This window comes from Lagenorhynchus albirostris, chromosome 17, assembly GCF_949774975.1.
Source record: "Lagenorhynchus albirostris chromosome 17, mLagAlb1.1, whole genome shotgun sequence".
Taxonomy (NCBI): Eukaryota; Metazoa; Chordata; class Mammalia; order Artiodactyla; family Delphinidae; genus Lagenorhynchus; species Lagenorhynchus albirostris.
The window spans coordinates 22,889,352-22,909,974 of record NC_083111.1 but is presented as its reverse complement, the minus strand read 5'-3'; the positions used below and the strand labels follow the sequence as shown (position 1 = coordinate 22,909,974).

The 20,623-nt window shown below is 37.7% G+C and overlaps 1 protein-coding gene across 2 annotated transcripts in view; it reads left to right on the top strand.

Annotated features, from left to right (window-relative positions):
* MRPS28 (mitochondrial ribosomal protein S28) overlaps window positions 1-19,883 on the top strand; it is a 102,346-nt gene extending 82,463 nt beyond the window's left edge. The window contains exon 4 of one of the 2 annotated variants that reach the window (XM_060127455.1): window positions 19,468-19,883. In XM_060127455.1, the coding sequence (XP_059983438.1) occupies window positions 19,468-19,636 (169 nt within the window). In that variant the 3' untranslated portion in view covers window positions 19,637-19,883. The remainder of the gene's footprint in view (window positions 1-19,467) is intronic. The other variant, XM_060127456.1, reaches the window with a different exon arrangement.
* Window positions 19,884-20,623: the final 740 nt, after the last annotated feature.

Genomic DNA, 20,623 nt, shown 5'->3' with positions numbered 1-20,623 from the left:
ACAAAATAAATATTGTGACCTCTTTAATAATATCATTATCTAATCCTTGCCTTTCAAATTCTTCTGACAGGTATAAGGTCCTTTTTCAACTTTTTTTTCAACCTGTTAACTGCTCTCCTTCCCTTAATTTTTCATTCACGTAATACAAGATTCTTTCACTGTCTTCTTTCCAAACAGGTGACAATTCCCTAGAGTGGTTAGAAAAGTGCAAGGAGATTGGGATTATCACGTGGGAAATGTGGAATATATACTTGTACTAATTCAGCCTAAATTACATTAACTTTGGGGGGGGAACAAAATCACATTGGTGACTCTTATTGAGCTTTCAGCGATCTAAAAGCACCTTATCACGTGAAATGCCTGTAAACAACTTGCTTTTCTGAATGTATGTAGTCAGTTTTCTGTTTTATTTTTAATTTCACAGAACTTCTCTAGGCTTCATTGCCCTCAGTTTTAAAAGGGCATGAACCAGAGTGTTTAATGCATATACCCAGATTTGGGGGTGCAGATGACAAATATCAGCCCGGAACTGTAAAGTGCCAAGTCACAAGCTCTATTCCAAGCCCTAAGGGTCTCTCTTAAAACCAACCTGACTTCAACCTTGTCAGCATGTGATAGGAGTCTTTGTGCTCCATTCCCTGCTTCCACTACCCCATCGCTAACCGCCCCCCCCACCCCGCCAACCCCAGACACTGAGTCTCGTTCTACAGAGGAGGCTGTTTGAAACACTCTGGATTACATGAAATCTGCAGGCATGTATTTGATTCTTTTATGAAAGGTTTTTCTCTCTCTGACTCTTGCCAGCCCACAGAGGCTACTGAGATAACAATCTCTTAAGTATTTGGCTTTCCAAAAGACATCTGGTAAAGTCTCATGTCTTATTGAAAGGGCACAGAAATCAGGACTGATCTGCTAAAGTAGTCCTACCTCCCACCGAGGGAATTGATGGAAAATGGGTTTTCACTCCATTTTTGCCTCCATGGGTTGGGAGGGAGCAGGATAATTTCTCCCTTTCTTGTTGGTACCCCCTTAGCCCAGTTGAGCAGGTGTTTGTTGAAAATTCAGTAATACTTATTTAATAAGTAACTAATTCAGAGAGACAGAAACAAGATTAAAAGAAAAAAGGAAGCTCTGAAAATGGGTTGGTAACAGTGAATTTAGAAGTCCTCTGTTCTCTTAATGTAGGCAAAACTACAGGAGTTAGGAATCTGGAGACAGAGTTTCTGCCATTGAAGGACATTATTAAGGACATTTTAGGGATGGGATCAGGAGATGACATCTGCCATAAGATAATTTTGAAGCTAAATTTGACAGTTGTCGTATATGCCAGCAAGTGTTAGGTGTTCAAGTGCCATGGAAGTGATTTTGAAAATCTTTTGGTCATGAAAATATATCCTTAACTGCAATAATCCTTATATGGCCAACCTAAAATGATCCAGCCCTTTGTATAGATGGAAATACATATTAATCTCTTCAGTTTTCATAGTAGAAAAACAACTTTGCTCGTCTCACGTTTGATATTTAAAATGTGCAGTTCTAACTTTGACCTTCTGTATAACGTCTGTACTGCATGCACGTGTTAGGGAAATTAAAGCTTGAATTGAGCAAGACTCAGCTTGGCCCCCAAACTGCCGTGAACCATTCATTTGGAGTTTGATTGAGACAGAGACTCAGAGAATGTAACTTATGAACACTTTAACCAATACTTTTTGAACAAGACCCATTTGAGGAGTTTTTCCCCAAATATGCATGAATCTCCAGCTCTACCCTATTGATTTTGAGGGAGTAGGTCTGGGTTGGACTCCAGGCATCAGTATTTTTTAAAAAAGAAAACACTGTAAAAAGCTTCCATAGGCAATTGATTGTGTTTTGCCTCTCAGCTCTGACTCCCTGCAGACTCACCAAGTCTGTCCTTATTAAGTAACCCCTGGATTTTATTACCCTCCTCCCTCAGCCCCAAATTCAGACTTAAAGAACGCCTTCAATGAGTTTCGTTTTCCTTTTCTTTCTTTTATATATATTGAAGGTTGCTGTCAGACTTATCCATTTGAACAGTATTCTAGTTATCTTTAATAAAATTATATTTGAAGTTACTATCCTTTCAGTTATCTATTATACTTTATATAAGTATCAACGTAGTGAATTTCATAATAGCTACTATTTATTGAGTTTGTATATATGTGACAGGCACTCTCCATACTTTATAATGTGTTAGGCATCAAAGCAGCCTTGCCAGGTGTTACGTATCGCTTTACAGATAAGTAAACAGTCCATACGAGGTAAGTGTCTTGTACTCAGTCACAGTCAAATCTAGACCTTTCTATAACTTTTTTTAATTCACATCTTTATTGGAGTATAAATGCTCCACAATGCTGCGTTAGTGTCCTCTATACAATAAAGAGAATCAGCTATATGTATAAACATATCCCCATATCCCCTCCCTCTTGAGCCTCCCTCCCACCCTCCCTATCTCATCCCTCTAGGTCATCACAGAGCATCGGGTTGATCTCCTTGTGCTATGCAGCTGCTTCCCACTAGCTATCTATTTTACATTTGTAGTGTATATATGTCAGTGCTACTCTCTCACTTCATCCCAGCTTCCCTTTCCCCCATGTGCCTTCAAGTCCATTCTCTAAGTCTGCATCTTCATTCCTCCCCTGCCACTAGGTTCATCAGTACCGCTTTTTTAGATTCCATGTATATGCGTTAGCATACGGTATTTGTTTTTCTCTTTCTGACTTACTTCACTCTGTATGACAGATTCTAGGTCCATCCACTTCACTACAGATAACTCAATTTCATTCCTTTTTATGGCTGAGTAATATTCCATTGTATATATGTGCCACATCTTCTTCATCAATTCATATGTTGATGGACACTTAGGTTGCTTTCATGTCCTGGCTATTGTAAATAGTGCTGCAATGAACATTGTGGTACATGACTCTTTTTAAATTATGGTTTTCTCAGGGTATATGCCCAGTAGTGGGATTGCTGGGTCGTATCGTAGTTCTGTTTTTCGTTTTTTAAGGAACCTCCATACTGTTCTCCATAGTGGCTGTGTCAATTTACATTCCCACCAACAGTGCAAGAGGGTTCCCTTTTCTCCACACGCTCTCCAGCATTTATTATTTGTAGATTTTTTGATGATGGCCATTCTGACGGGTGAGAAGTGATAATTCATTGTAGTTTTGATTTGCATTTCTCTAATGATTAGTGACATTGAGCATCCTTTCATGTGTTTGTTGGCAATCTGTATATCTTCTTTGGAGAAATGTCTATTTAGGTCTTCTGCCCATTTTAGGATTGGGTTGTTTGTTTTTTTGATACTGAGCTGCATGAGCTGCTTGTATATTTTGGAGATTAATCCTTTGTCAGTTGCTTTGTTTGCAAATATTTTCTCCCATTTTGAGGGTTGTCTTTTCATCTTCTTTATAGTTTCCTTTGCTGTGCAAAAGCTCTTAAGTTTCATTAGGTCCCATTTGTTTATTTTTGTTTTTATTTCCCTTACTCTAGGAGGTGGGTCAAAAAGGATCTTGCTGTGATTTATGTCAAAGAGTGTTCTGCCTATGTTTTCCTCTAAGAGTTTTATAGTGTCCAGTGTCACATTTAGGTCTTTAATCCATTTTGAGTTTATTTTTGTGTGTGGCGTTAGGGAGTGTTCTAATTTCATTCTTTTACATTTAGCTGTCCAGTTTTCCCAGCACTACCTATTGCCTTTCCTCAATTGTATATTCTTGCCTCCTTTGTCAAAGATAAGGTGACCATATGTGTGTGGGTTTATCTCTGGGCTTTCTATCCTGTACCATTGATCTATATTGCTGTTTTTGTGCCAGTACCATACTGTCTTGATTACTGTAGCTTTGTAGTGTAGTCTAAAGTCCGGGAGCCTGATTTCTCCAGCTCCGTTTTTCTTTCTTAAGATTGCTTTGGCTATTTGGGGCCTTTTGTGTTTCCATACAAATTGTAACATTTCTTCTTCTAGTTCTGTGAAAAATGCCATTGGTAATTTGATAGGGATTGCATTGAATCTGTAGATTGCTTTGGGTAGCATAGTCATTTTCACAATGTTGATTCTTCCAATCCAGGAACATGGTATATCTCTCCATCTGTTTATGTTATCTTTGATTTCTTTCATCAATGTTTTATACTTTTCTGAATACACGTCTTTTTTTTTTTTTTTTGCGGTATGCAGGCCTCTCCCTGTTGTGACCTCTTCCGTTGCGGAGCACAGGCTCCGGACGTGTAGGCTCAGTGGCCATGGCTCACAGGCCTAGCTGCTCCGTGGCATGTGGGATCTTCCCGGACTGGGGCACGAACCCGTGTCCCCTGCATCGGCAGGTGGACTCTCAACCAATGCGCCACCAGGGGAGCCCTGAATACAGGTCTTTTGCCTCCTTAGATAGGTTTATTCCTAGGTATTTCATTCTTTTTATTGCAATGGTAAATGGGATTGTTTCCTTAATTTCTCTTTCTGATCTTTCGTTGTTAGTATATAGGAATGCAAGAGATTTCTGTGCATTAATTTTGTTTGTATCCTGCAACCTTACTAAATTCATTGATTAGTTCTAGTAGTTTTCTGGTGGCATCTTTTAAGATTTTCTATGTACAGTATCATGTCACTGGCAAAAGGTGACAGTTTTACTTCTTCCTTTCCAATTTGTATTCCTTTTATTTCTTTTTCTTCTCTAATTGCTGTGGCTAGGACTTCCAATACTATGTTGAATAATAGTGGTGAGAGTGGACATCCTTGTCTTTTTCCTGATCTTAGAGGAAATGCTTTCAGTTTTTCACCATTGAGAATGATGTTGGCTTGCGTTTGTCATATATGGCTTTTATTATGTTGAGGTAGGTTCCCTCTATGCTCACTTTCTGTAGAGCTTTTATCATAAATGGGTGTTTAATTTTGTCAAAAGCTTTTTCTGCATCTATTGAGATGATCATATGGTTTTTATTCTTTAATTTGCTAATATGGTGTATCACATTGTTTTGCATTTATTGAAGAATACTTGCATCCCTGGGATAAATCCCACTTGATCATGGTGTATGATCCTTTTAATATGTTGTTGGATTCTGTTTGCTAATATTTTGTTGAGGATTTTTGCATCTCTTTTCATCAGTGATATTGGTGTATAATTTTCTTTTTTTGTGTTATCTTTGTCTGGTTTTGGTATCAGGCTGATGGTGGCCTCATGGAATAAATTTGGGAGTGTTTCTCCCTCCACAATTTTTTGGAAGAGTTTCAGAAGGATAGATGTTAACTCTTCTCTAAACGTTTGAAAGAATTCGCCTGTGAAACCATCTGGTCCTGGACTTTTGTTTGTTGGAATATTTTTAATTACAGTTTCGATTTCATTACCTGTGATTGATTTGTTTATATTTTCTAATTCTTCCTGGTTCAGTCTTGGAAGATTGTACTTTTCCAAGAATTTGTCCATTTCTTCCAGGTTGACTATTTTATTGGCATACAGTTGCTTGTAGTAGTCCTATATGATCTTTTGTATTTCTGCAGTGTCAGTTGTAATCTTTCCTTTTTCATTTCTAATTTTACTGATTTGAGTCCTCTTCCTTTTTTTATTGATGAGTCTGGCTAAAGGTTTATCAATTTTGTTTATCTTCTCAAAGAACCAACTTTTAGTTTTATTGATCTTTGCTCGTGTTTTCTTCGTTTCTATTTCATTTATCTCTGCTCTGATCTTTATGATTTCTTTCCTTGTACTAACTTTGCGTTTTCTTTGTTCTTCTTTTTCTAGTCGCTTTAGGTGTAAGTTTAGATTGTTTATTTGAAGTTTTTCTTGTTTCTTGAGGTGAGCTTGAATTTCTATGAACTTCCCTTTTAGAACTGCTTTTGCTGCGTCCCATAGATTTTGGATTGTCTGGTTTTCATTGTCATTTGTTTATAGGTATTTTTTAATTTCTTCTTTGATTTCTTCAGTGAACTCTTGGTTATTCAGCAATGCACTGTTTAGCCTCCATTTATTTGTGTTTTTTACTGTTTTTTTCCTGTAATTGATTTCTAATCTCATAGCATTGTTGTTGGAAAAGATGCTTGATACGATTTCAGTTTTCTTAAATTTTCCAAGCCTTGATTTGTGACCCAAGATGTCATCTATTCTGGAGAACGTTCCATGTGCACTTGAGAAGAAAGTGTTTTCTTGAGCTTTTGGGTGGAATGTCCTAAAAATATCAATTAAGTCTCTCTGTTCTGTTCTGTCATTTAAAGCTTGTGTTTCCTTATTTATTTTCTAACTGGATGATCTGTCTATTGGTGTAAGTGGGATGTTCCAGTCCCCGACTACTATTGTGTTACTGTCGATTTCTCCTTTTATGGCTGTTAGCATTTGCCTTATGTATTGAGGTGCTCCTATGTTGGGTGCATAAATATTTATAATTGTTATGTCTTCTTCTTGGATTGATCCCTTGATCATTATGCAGTGTCCTTCCTTATGTCTTGTAACAGTCTTTATTTTAAAGCCTATTTTATCTGATATGAGTATTGCTACTCCAGCTTTCTTGTGATTTCCATTTGCATGGAATATCTTTTTCCATCCCCTCACTTTCAGCCTGTATGTGTCCCTAGGCCTGAAGTGGGTTTCTTGTAGACAGCGTATATAAGGGTCTTATTTTTTTTATCCATTCAGCCAGTCTATGTCTTTTGGTTGGAACAGTTAATCCATTTACATTCAAGGTAATTATTGACATGTATGTTCCTATTACCATTTTCTTAATTGATTTGGTTTGGTTTTTGTAGGTCTTTTCCTTCTCTTGTGTTTCCCACTTAGAGAAGTTCCTTTAGCATTTGTTGTAAAGCTGGTTTGGGGGTGCTGAATTCTCGTAGTTTTTGCTGCCTGTAAAGCTTTTGATTTCTCCATCTAATTTGAATGAAATCCTTGCTGGGTAGAGAATATTGGTTATAGGTTTTTCCCTTTCATCACTTTAAACATGTCCTGCCACTCCCTTCTGGCTTACAGAGTTTCTGCTGAAAGATCAGCTGTTAACCTTATGGGGGTTCCCTTGTAGGTAATTTGTTGCTTTTCCCTTGCTGCTTTTAATATTTTTTCTTTGTATTTAATTTTTGATAGCTTAATTAATATGTGCCTTGGCGTGTTTCTCTTTGGGTTTATCCTGTAAGGGACTCTCTGCACTTCCTGGACTTGATCGACTCTTTCCTTTCCATGTTAGGGAATTTTTCGACTATAATCTCTTCAAATATTTTCTCAAACCCTTTCTTTTTCTCTTCTTCTTCTGGGACCCCTATAATTCGAATATTGGTGCATTTAATGTTGTCCCAGAGGTCTCTGAGACTGTCCTCAATTCTTTTCATTCTTTTTTCTTTATTTTGCTCTCCAGCAGTTATTTCCACCATTTTATCTTCCAGCTCACTTATCCATTCTTCTGCCTCAGTTATTCTGCTATTGATTCCTTTCCGAGTATTTTTAATTTCAGTTACTGTGTTGTTCATCACTGTTTGTTTGCTCTTTACTTCTTCTAGATCCTTGTTAAACGTTTCTTGTATTTTCTCCATTCTGTTTCCAAGATTTTGGATCATCTTTATTATCATTACTCTGAATTCTTTTTCACATAGGTTGCCTATTTCGTCTTCATTTATTTGGTCTTGTAGGTTTTTACCTTGCTGTTCGTCTGTAACATATTTTTTTGTCGCTTTTTTTTTTTTTTTGATGGGTGGGGCTGTATTCCTGTCTTAGTGGTTGTTTGGCCTGAGGCATCCAGCAGTGGAGTTTTCAGGCAGTTGGATAGAGTCGAGTCTTGGTGGTGAGATGAGGACTCCCGGGAGGCCTCATTCTGATGAATATTCCCTGGGGTCTGAGGTTCTCTGATAGTCCAGTGGTTTGGACTTGGTGTCCCACCACAGGAGCTCGGGCCCAACCTTTGGCCTGGGAACCAAGTTCCCGCATGCCATGTGGTGTGGCAAAAAAAAAAAGAAAAAAGGAGCAGTACAATAACAAAGAATAAAAAATAAAATAAAATTAGAAAGATAAAAAATACATTAGGAAAAATAAAAATATAATTGAAACAACTGCAACAAGGTAAACAAAACCACAACAGAAAAAAAAAAGGGGGGGCCTTGGCTCTGGGGGGCAGAGTTTAGGTGGGGTTGGCTCTTAGGCAGGGGTGGGGTTTAGGGTGGGGTGGGGCCTAGGTGGGGGTGGGGTTGACGTTTGAGCGTGGGGTGGGGCCTCTGCTTAAGACCTATGCGGAAGGGGAGAGGCAGCACGTCCAAAGGGGGGCCTCCATAGTGTGGAATTCTGGAGTTTGGAGGGAAGGCTCTGGGTGAGGGTGTGTGGGTGGGGTTTAGGCCCAGAGCCATTGGAGGGTGTCTCAGAGGGTGTCTCCGAGTGTAGAGGTAGGGCCCTGGGTTGTGGTGTAGGGGTGGGGCTTGGGCTCTGCACAGCAGGAGGGAGGCTCTGAGGGCAGAGGATTAGGCCTTGGAGCCCAACAGGCTCCCCGGTGCCTAAGTGGACAGGGAAAGCCCTGGCCGTGTTTCCTTCTGTTCCTCCCTGCCCCCCACCTACTGTCTCCCCCATGGTCTCCCCTTTTGGACCCCTAACCGTGGTTGGGTCCCGCTGGGTGTAGGAACTCCCTTCCTCTAACCACCCTTCAGGGGTGCCGGTTGGTAGGTCAGATCTTTACTTTTGCTCCCCCTTCCCTCCTTCACACTCCCTCAGAACCCGCCCAGCTGGAGGGGGCCTCGGTGGACAGAGGGTCAGGCCGGGGATCTCAGCAGGCTCCTGGGGGCCGAAGTGAGTGGGGGAAGCCTGGCCATGCTCCCTTTTGATCCTTTGCCCTCCCAATGGTCCCCCAGTTTCCCCCTTTGGGCGTGGGATCCCTTCTCCTCCCCCAGCCGCACCTCAGGGCACCACTCCCATCCAGCCTACACTTCTCCTCCCTCCCACTCCGCCCCCCCACTCCCCACATCCTACCCAGTCGCTAGGGGTTCCTTCCGTCCTCTTAGGTGTCCGTGGTCCCCCACTGGTGCCTGGTAGGTGCCCTAGTTGTGCGGAGACACGAATTCTGCGTCCTCCTATTCTGCTATCTTGACTCCACTCCTCTGTAAATTTTTAAAGCCCATATTCCTTCCTCTGTTCTACACTGACAAAACTTATCTCTGGCAATAAATGTGTATATTTTCTTTTCTCATAAAACAAAACTTGTATACCACAAAATGTATCCTTTGCTTAGATGCTGTAATTCTGGCTCCAACTCTGATCTAATATTAGTCATCAGCGTATCTCAGGTGCCTAAAAGCATTTATTCCTTATGTTTCCTTTGGAGTTTTTGGCCCCTCTAAATATAAATGTGTGTATATTCTTTTTTATTATATATGTATATTCTGACCAGCAACAAACATTTTGGTTTTTTTAAAAATAAATATAGAGTTGATATAGTTATTAGGTTATAGGGTTTTCCTTTCCCTAATTTCTTGACACATCTTATTTTGTTAACTGTAAGAATAAAGTTCTAACTATCATTATTGATGCTATATGTAATATATTACATTATATTTATATTCCACATTATTAAAAAGTGAAATTTATTGGACATTTAAAAATGTTCCATTTCCACATTTCATAAAACAAATCAATGTTTGAACAAGAGACAAAACTTCTGTTTGTGGAACGAAATACTTAACTGGCAGGGCAAGGTTAAAAAGAATTTGGTTTAAGGGAAAAACAAAATCATACGTTTATAGTAGAGTGACAGAAAAAGATTAAAATTCTTATCCATGATGATAGCAATTTGAGGAAATGCATTTTAGTATTATGAACATTTTAAGTTTTAATGAGTTGAATTATTGGAGAGCTGCAGAACTTTATGAGCACTCTCTATCTACCTTTATTTTGTTAACCATGGACGCTGTGCTTGATAAGACAGAATAGATAGTATGTGGTGAGTCAGTCTTGACAGGCATCTTACAGATTGAACAGAAAGAAGCAATAGACTAGAAACACTGTCAAGGAAACACAGTGATGGTACTTTGAAAAAGGGAGACAAATCTGAAATACACCACAGAGTCTGCATATAAAAGTTCTTGTTAATTGAATATTTAAGACTATAATAATATTTTATATATTTAATAACAAGTCTTAAAATTTTGCATTTTGTATGTATATTTAATCAATTTTTCACTTAATAGCTCTCTATACTATATCTGTTTTCAAACACTTAAAATTGTGTAAAAGTAGAATAAAATCATAGAACTGCAAAAGACCTTAGGTCTCTTCTAACATTGTGCTTTTCAAAACTGAGGAAATTGATGCCCAGACAGTTCATTTAAAGAAGAACAAAGTACATATATTCCCTCATGCTCACATGCAAATGCTCTCCCTCTCACACACACGCACACACACGGACAAAGTATGGGCTTAATACAGAGATCAGCATTACTGTGAACATTTGTATGAATTAGAAAAGACAAATAGGTGGTAATTGAACCATTAGAAACATTGTAGCTTTCTCTCTTCAGAAAACAAAATTTTACTTCTAAAGTCTTAAAACTTTAACGAATTATAAGAAAATCAGAAAAAGTTCTATTTTAACTTACTGGGAAAAGTAACTATTTTAACTTACTGGGATGAAAACATAGATGGTTAATGATTTCAAGAGAACTATTTTTAAAACCTCTGAGATCTATGATTACAGCAAGACAGCTAAATTGACTAGCAAAGTCAGAACTCCTTACAAGATTCTCTTTGGATACTGAGGTTCAATCCAAGCCTTGTATTTGTCGGCTTTGTATTATTTAATATATGTATATCAAAGAACTAGTCAGAGAGACTGTCTCTATTTTAAGTCTACGAGAACCGTCACCAGCATGCACTGACAGATGTTAAAGAATGTCTGTGGAAAGAATGTCAAAAACCTCTCCAAAGGAAAGTCTTTAAACCATGTCCTTAATACAGAAATGCAAAACCAGATTTAATTGCCCTTTTCCTAAACAGCTCAGACATGCAGGCTCATTTACTGCAGCATATGGTCTGCGAAAATGCGCAGTGGAAGAGAGCAGTGATGGTGAAGGCTGGCTTTGAGTCCATTTAGGCTGAAGTTCACAAAGATCAGTCGGAGGCAAGCACTTGAAGTTAAAGAAACACGCCAAGCAGTGAAAACACAGACTATTTTCATTTTGAACATGCTTACTGGAGACATCCTATTTGCTTTCAAGACAACAGTATTCAATGTTTTATAATATGAAATACAGCATTTCTGAAAAACTAATATCCAAAGTTTTTTTTTCTAATTAAAAAAAAAATAGACAACCTTGCATTAAGCCATGGAGACTTTTTTCTGATAATTTATTATTTGTTACCACTGAAAGTAACCATTTTTCTAGTGGGGAACAGTTAAAACAATGAGTTGGGTGGCAGCAACATGGTTTACATTTTATTTCAAAGGGAAGACATTATGAGACCATATGAAGTGGTAACTTCTTATCACTCCTAAAGGGATTAAGTTTACAGTTCTTGCAAGAAGTCAGAGGTAACTGAGAACTTAAGAAAAGGAAGAGGAGAAAAAAAATCTGTGAATCTTCTTATACAGCTTTGTGGTATTGGCAAGTGACTTCCATGTATCTTAATTTTCTATCTGTAACATGGAAGAAGCTATCTTTACAGAGAATTTTGTTTTAACCTCTAAATATCTAAAAGACAGTTCAGTTGCTATGTGTCTAGTACAGTGTCACACAGATTTGAGGAAAAATACAAAAAATAACAGAAAGGAAAGAAACATTTGAGGAGTTAGGAATGGCAAACATGATCTGATGGTTTATTATTGCTGGAATCTAATTAGTAATAGCTATTTATTATAACAAATTATTTCAGAGTTCTATTTTTCCTGTAAAACTAGCCTTTCTTCCAGTGTTATGTATTGTAGGGCAAATATGCTTACTATTTTTATTGTCAATTTGAAATTGTCTACAACTGCACTAAATGGCTATTTAAATTTAATTCAAATTAAATAAAATTTAAAATTTTGGTTCCTCACTCACATTAGTCATATTTCAAGTGCTCAATGACCACCTTATATGGAATGTTTCTGTCATTACAGAAAGTTATGTTGGGCAGTGGTGTTTTGGTATTATTGATATTTTAGTTAAGTTTTTATCAATGCATTTCATTGAAAGGTGAGAAGATAAATCATATACTTTTAAATAGCAGGTGTGGAGGAGATGGATCTCCTCCCAAAGCAAACAATAAGCCAAAGTTTAAGCTGTAAAGACGGTACATTTAGCCCATGTAGCAAGACACAAAAATGAAATGGTGGTGTTGTTATGGCAGTGTGATTTTCTGAAATAGTGAGCAACTCTTGCTAACATTGTGGACAAAGTCAGTCTTCCATTAATTTACACAGTAATCACATTCTTGGAAATTTAGTGTATACTTAAACCTTTATTTTTTAAATTAATTTATTATTTATTTTTGGATGCATTGGGTCTTTGTTGCGGTGCACAGGCTTCTCATTGCAGTGGCCTCTTCTGTTGTGGAGCACGGGCTCTAGGCACGCAGGCTCAGTAGTTGTGGCTTGCAGGCTTAGTTGCTCCGCAGCATGTGGTATCCTCCCGGACCAGGGTTCGAACTCGTGTCCCCTGCATTGGCAGGCGAGTTCCTAACCACTGCGCCACCAGGGAAGCCCTAAACTCTTATTTTTAAAAAACCAACTCTTTGTATTTAGCAGACAGAGTTTTAGGCTTAGATAGTTATAAGCAGGTTTTTCACCCACATCAATGTCTGTCACAGATGCAGGACAACTCTGTTGTATGAAAGAGTTCTGTGCATTACAGAATGTCTCCATCCCATCCACCCCTACTAAATGACGACCTGATCATTGCCATACAGTCCTTCTGAACATTTCCAACACATTTTGGTATAATTATTTGCTATAAACAAACATTTATGGTATAAATATTCAAGATGGTGGGACCCATTCAGCTTCTTAAGAGTCATCTCAAGCCTGTTCCTTTGTTGGATACATTTTATTGATTTATCTTTTTATTCCATGTTTATTTTATTTATTATTTATTTTTTAATTGAAGTATAGTTAATTTACAGTGTTGTATTAGTTTCTGGTATACAGCAAAGTGATCTAGTTATACATGTATATATATTCTTTTTCATATTCTTTTCCATTATAGTTTATTACAAGGCATTGAATATAGTTCCCTGTGCTATACAGCAGGACCTTGTTTATTAATTTCACATACTGTAGTTTGCATCTGCTAATCCCAAATTCCTAATTTATCCCTCCCCCCTTACTCCCCTTTTCCATATTTTTTAAAGTGAAAATATTATGCTTCTGTGGACTAATTTTCTTTTTAACACCTGTCCTTATTCATTCCTAATAGTTTTAAACTTAAGGAAGTGACCAGGGTAATGAAAGAAAAATTCCTTCTCTACATATGCCATGGACTTTTGTCTTATATCCATTAGAAAATGAGGGTGTGGTAGAGGCTGGGTCTACCGCTTACCAACTGTGTGGCTGTGAGCAGTGGCCCAGTGAGCTTGTTCATTGAAGTCCTAGGTTTCATTAAGAAACACATTGGGAATTAAACAACAGATACAATCATCACAAGGCCATGTTGTGTAGATGGAATGAGAACCCATTTCTTTTACCTCAAGAAATAGTAACAGACTTAAAATCTAGCACAAAACTTTTTAATCTTATAGTCTGTAGATGACCTTCAGGTAACCTGTGAACCTCTTAAAATTGTAGCAAAATTATGGGTATTTGTGCATTTTTAGAAGGAAGAGTCCATTGATGTAATCAAAGGAATGAGGAAAAACTAATTAAAATTTTAAAATAATAAAACCTCATTATAGAAAGAAGACATAGAGGAGATAGTGTCTGGTATATAAAGAAAGGGGATGGTTGATTAGGTTAGAAGTTAAGTCTGCTATTGAAACGGTAAATTTTTTTCCTTAATTTTTGAATTTTATTTATTTATTTTATACAGCAGGTTCTTATTAGTCATCAATTTTATACACATCAGTGTATACATGTCAATCCCAATCCCCCAATTCATCACACCACCACCACCACCCCCCTGTGGCTTTCCCCCATTGGTGTCCATACGTTTGTTTTCTACATCTGTGTCTCAACTTCTGCCCTGTAAACCGGTTCATCTGTACCATTTTTCTAGGTTCCACATACATGCGTTAATATACAATATTTGTTTTTCTCTTTCTGACTTACTTCACTCTGTATGACAGTCTCTAGATGTATCCATGTCTCTACAAATGACCCGATTTCATTCCTTTTTATGGCTGAGTAATATTCCATTGTATATGTGTACCACAGCTTCTTTATACATTTGTCTGTCCATGGGCATTTAGGTTGCTTCCATGTCCTGGCTATTGTAAATAGTGCTGCAATGAATATTGTGATACATGACTCTTTTTGAATTATGGTTTTCTCAGGGTATAGGCCAGTAGTGGGATTGCTGGGTCATATGGTAGTTCTATTTTTAGTTTTTTAAGGAACCTCCATACTGTTCTCCATAGAGGCTGTATCAATTTACATTCCCACCAACAGTGCAAGAGGGTTCCCTTTTCTCCACACCCTCTCCAGCATGAAATGGTAAATTTTAAAGGAAGCTAAAAAATGCTTCTTGGAAGAAAAAATAATGAACCTATTGAGTTGATCATCTTCCCCTTCCAAGAAATAGTATGTGCTAAAAATAGATTCATTGACAGCTTAACTCCATCAAGAATTAAGGAAGAGTGATAGGAGATAGGTAAAATTAGACAGCTCTACCTGCCCCTCAATCCTCAGTGTTCCTTGAACCACTGTCATAAAGAATACTAGAATAGATAAGTCACTGTGACTGACAATATATTCTACTTTCTTGTTTTCAGTTATATTGTGGTTAATGCTGGGAAGTGTGGACTGTTAAATGTGCAGTTCTCTGAATTTTACTTGCTTTTGTTCAGTGCTATTTTGCCTCACATCTTCAAAGGAAATTCAGCATTCATTTCAAGAGAAATTGTTTTCTTTCTTGTAGGACATTTATAATGTATTTATATATATTGCATGTTATATACATTATATAATACATTTTAAGAGAGGAATGCTTATACCATTAAAATAAGATTTGAATCAAAGCAAATTATTGAAAGAAAACCCACCCCAAAAACATACCTTCTACAGAAATCCTTCATTGGTTTAATTATTACTTGGAATTATATCTGGGACCGCTCTTGTACTCCCCATCACGCCAAGGCTGGAGCATCAGGTGTCACTGGGTTTGTTTTGATGGTGATGGTGGTGGTGGTGGTGGTGGTGGTGACTGATGATGGTAGCTAACATTTATTGAGTATTTATAAGGGCTTGGCAGGTGTTAACTCATTTCATGCTCATAGGAACCTAGAAGGCATAATTATTCCCATTTTACAAATGAGGAAGCTGAAACAGAGAGATGAAGTAACAGCTCAGAGTTGCAGATTTATGGACAGAGCTGGGCACACATCTGGCCATCTGGCTCCAGAGTCTAGAGTCTTGACCACCACATTGCCTCTTCTGGATATTTATACTTAGGCCCAAATCTTTGAATAAATAGACCATTTAAGAACTGCATGAACAAGCTGGGGAAAGAGTTTACTGGCATTTTCATTTTAAATCTTGTTGTGTGGAACAGTGGAAACCCAAATGGGAAGACTAAGTAGTATTAAGTGATTGTCAAAGACTACAATACTGAAGGTTCACCTCACATGTCATTGGCAGAAATGGAGTTCTCAGAAATACATTAGTTATTTCTTTACTTCCCTTTAATAAAGTGTTTCAAAGTTAAAGCGCGAGGGCGAGAGAGAGGCATGGACATATATACACTAACAAACGTAAGGTAGTTAGCTAGTGGGAAGCAGCCGCATAGCACAGGGAGATCAGCTCGTGCTTTGTGACCGCCTGGCGGGGTGGGATAGGGAGGGTGGGAGGGAGGGAGACGCAAGAAGGAAGAGATATGGGAACATATGTATATGTATAACTGATTCACTTTGTTATAAAGCAGAAACAAACACACCATTGTAAAGCAATTATACCCCAATAAAGATGTTTAAAAAAAAAAAGAAAAGTTAAAGCACAGATAAACTCCACATTAATTGTATGGCTCCTATTCCTGTTGAGTGAGGACTATGCTAACGTTTCCATGTCCCGGGTCTCCCAGAAAGGACAGTCTGTGTCTGGGAGAGGCAGCCCCACCCCCACTGTCAGTAGGCTTTGTTCAAGGGACTGTTCTTAGGTGCCTTTCTCTATTATATATTGTCATTCCCTGACCTTTTTTTTTTTTTGATCTGTTTAAATTACTCACCCTAAAGTCTGTTGGCTTTTTCATCACTTATAGGAAACATCTGTTACCCTCAAAGGCTGTTAATGGTGGCCACAAAGTCCTGTCAAAGGTCCTCATTTTACTGGCCCTTTGTATGTGTGTAGGATGCTGTGTCTTGTATACAATAAAGGTAATTCTAGGCCAGATTTCTCTCAAATGCTGATCAGAGAAGACTGCATCCAAATCACCTGGGGAGCTTGTTAAAAAGGGAAATTCCCAAGTTCCACCCTAGATTTGCCAGCTCGCTCTCTGGGGTTGCTTCCCTCATTTGCATTTTTAATAAGCACCCCAGGTGCTTCTGATGTACTGGAAAGTGAAAAACCACTGTTCAAAAGGCTACATTAAATGAAATGTATACATCTCAGTACTGTAAGAGAGGCAGATGTGATTAAAGCCCTGCGCATAACGAACCTGTAGTCTGCTAGGGAAGAAAAACATAGAAATAATGCACAGTGAAAATTAAGTACCATAAAAGTAGAAACAGCTACTTCCTGGTAGCAGAAGTCAGAGAATCTTCTAGAGGTTTTTTTTGTTTAGTGCAAAGTATATACATGTGGGTGATTCTTCATTCATTTAGCACATGTAAAGTCCTGCAGTTCCATTTTTCATCTCCTTTACCAACTCACTGGATAACTTCTAGAATTTGCATAATTTTTAGAGATGAAGACAAAACTTTCATATTATTAAAGGCTACTACACCTAAAAAAAGTTTTCCTTTCCATAAACTACCAAGCATACTGTGCACTCATGGTATTTCTGATTTTAGTTTTTAACAGGAGATTGCTAGCATTTTATGACACAGAACCATCTACACTGAGAGCTTCCCCTTCAGTGAGACCATGCCCAGAAATTGTGTCCCAAGTGTTTGTGAATGTTCAACCCTTTTCATAAAAAGTCACTGTTCCCCTTCATCATGGTTGTTTATAGGCCAGATATGAATAATGGAAGGAGAAGAGAACTAACTTTATTAACTACTGTGCACCAGGCACTGTGCCAGGCAAACTTCAGAGAGGTTAAGTAAATGAGCCAGGCCACACAGCTGCTAAGGCCAAGAGAATGGAAAGCCTAGGTAGTCGGTGTGGTGGCTTTTGCCAGCAAGCGTCTTGTTAATTTATTGACAAATATTTGAGGACCTGCTGCATTGGCACTGGAAGGATACAGAGATAAATACAGTGCCGGATCTTGGGGAGTATTCGATCTAATGAGAAATCGGAGATTTACGCAGTTAACCAATACAGGTGAGTGAAGGGCACTGACATTTGCACTTACTGGGCTATGCGTTTTCAATATATAATATTATCCCATTTAACCATCCCAGCAAACCTGCCAAGTGGTCGAAGTCTGTTATATAGATGAGGGAATTGTGGTTCAGAGAAAGCAAGTTACCCAAGGTTACCCAACTCGTAAGTAGCAGGACTCAGATTTGCATCCAAGTCTGTGACTGCAAAACCTCTGTCTTCCTTGGCAATTCCAATGACAGAATCTGCATTCTGATAAGGGGAATGTGGAGGCTCTCAGGAGCTGCATTTGATGCATTCTACCTGGATACTTAGGAATCAATAGGATTTATTTAGAAGGAAAGGCCAAGCAGTGCTACAACAGAAGCAAAGGTGCAGAGCAGTAGAAGTGTGTGGGAATGGACGTTAGGCCATTTCCACATAAGTAGAGCAGATACGGAACCATCGTGAGAGGTAGACTAGGAAGGTGGGCTCCGGGAAGACCAGGTCCTACCTCAAGCTTTAGCTAAGGATGATGAGATCTGAAGGGCTAAGCTCAAGAAATATCTGTGTTAAAAAATGAACAAAACTTGATAACTAATTGAATGTTGTGCGGGGGGTGGCGGGGGGGAAGGTGGTCGACGTGAATCAAAGCTGATTAAATGAATCACTGGAGTAGTGCTGTAAGGACAAATGAAAGACGCCATTAGAACACAGGTTACAGCTCCAAGTAATGCAGAAAATAGTGTTCAGCTTTACCTTGTCTGTGAACTAGCTTGTTTTCCCAGTGGTTAATTCATATGGAATGTGTTCTATAACTGCTGTTTTCTAAGAATATAAAGCTATGCCTTAATATTCTAGGATATCTCTTTAATTTTTTTAAACAGAGACAGAAAGTAAGATCTATGCCGTCAGATACACACACCCATGTACATATATACATAAACATACATATAGAAGGACTATATGTGACTGACTAAATGTGACTGACATCATCATTTTCCAAATTTTACAAAAGGACATTTCCTTCTGTAACCAGAAAGAAAAATAACTTAAAAAAAAAAAAAGCCAAATAGCCTAAATGTTTACTTGATGGACCACTTATAAATTCCTCCAGAATACCTAATCAAACATTGTTCATTATATGGTCTACTAAAATCAATTTCCAGTGACTTTTTTGGAGAACTCTGTTTCTTCATTTTCTGTTTATATAAAATTGTTTTAATTTTAATTTTAAGACTTAGGGTACTCTAGGTATATATTTTTAGATTTTTAAAGATTTGTGGTTTTCATTCAGTAGCCATATTTCACTCTCCTGTACCTTTTCATAATGTTGATGTTAAACTCTTAAAATAATTGATCAAGGAAGAAAGACAAATGAGTATCAGTTTTCATTTGGTTTTATGAAATACTTGAATAATTTTTTTGACCAAATTGAGCCGTCATGCATGTTATGGCCAGCATTATACTTTAGTTACAGTTCAATCAATCCCCAGTACTAAGTACTTTGCACTTAGACTGTTTTCCATTTTGTTTTTGTAAAATTTCTTTTACTTTAAAAGAAGATTTTAATTTTAGAAGACAAAATGTTTCTGAAAACATTTTTTCCCCTTGATACTTTTTGACTTTAAAAATAACTGACATTAAAATAAATGTCAGTTTCAAGAACCAACTTGTTTGGATTTCAGTTTGGAATACATTTTTATTTAGGTTATAAAATCTTTGAAGGCAGCTTTAAGATGAAAATTCTGATACAACTAAATTACTTTTCTGTCAAAAACAACTATTTCTCATATACTAGTGTTAATTTTGTTATCTTGAGCCAACACAAATTAAAATTAGAATTTGGGTTTTACTTTAAAGTAGTTGTTCATTTAGTGATATTCAGAATTAATGGAATTTTTTTTTCTTACTATTTAGGAAATACCAGAAAGGAACCAGAGTCCGGCTGCGACTATTAGATCTTGAACTTACGTCTAGGTTCTTGGGAGCCACAACAGATACAACTATCCTAGAGGCTGAAGCAATTCTGTTAGGACTCCAGGAGAGTAAAGACTCAAAATCAAAAGAAGAACATCGTGAAAAATAAATGAACTTTGCTTAGCGTATTCACTCCTTTTTTGTTGAACCCAGGTATTCATCACGAATGCCATTAGACAATTATGAATAAATGATTGGAGAAGACATAGTAAATGCAAGCTATAATTATAGCTCTTATTTGTCAGAATTTTCTTTAGGTGTAGCTCTCCTCCTCCTGTTTTTATACCCATTCTTTCCTTTGATTGGAGTAGTGTAAACTGTACTGAGAAACGCTGTCATTCAATAAATATGTTTTGAGTGCACTCTTTGTGCATGGCACTGTTCTAAATACTAAAGAAACTGCAGTAAACAAGTTAGACAAAATTGCTTGCCTAGTATAGCTTACCTCTGGCTGGGGGAAATTGATACAAATAAGTAAAATATTGATATATAGTATGTTAGGGATGTGTGCTGAGGACAGAAATAGAGCAGGAAGGGCAGAGGATCTGAATAGACATTTTTCCAAAGAAGACATACAGATGGCCAAGAGGTACATGAAAAAGTGCTCAAAGTCAGGGAAACGTGTCAAAACCACGAGATACCACCTCACACCTGTTGGAATGGCTGTCATGAAAAGGCAAGAAATAGCAAGTGTTGGCGAGGATGTGGAGTTTTAAAAGGGAACCCTTGTGCACTGTTTGTAGGAATGTCAGTTGATGCAGCCACTATGGCAAACAGTATGGGGGTTCCTCAAACAATTAGAATTATCACATGATCCAGCAATTCCACTTGTGGGTATTTCCAAAGAAAATGAAAACATTAACTCAAAAATATATGCACCCCCATGTGCATTGCAGCATTATTTACAATAGCCAAGGTATGGAGCAACCTAAGTGTCCATCAATGGATTAATGGATAAGGAAACTGATACACACACACACACACATAATGGAATATTATTCAGCCATTAAAAAATAAGGAAATCTTGCCTTTTTTTTTTTTTTTTTTTTGCGATACACGGGCCTCTCACTGTTGTGGCCTCTCCCGTTGCGGAGCA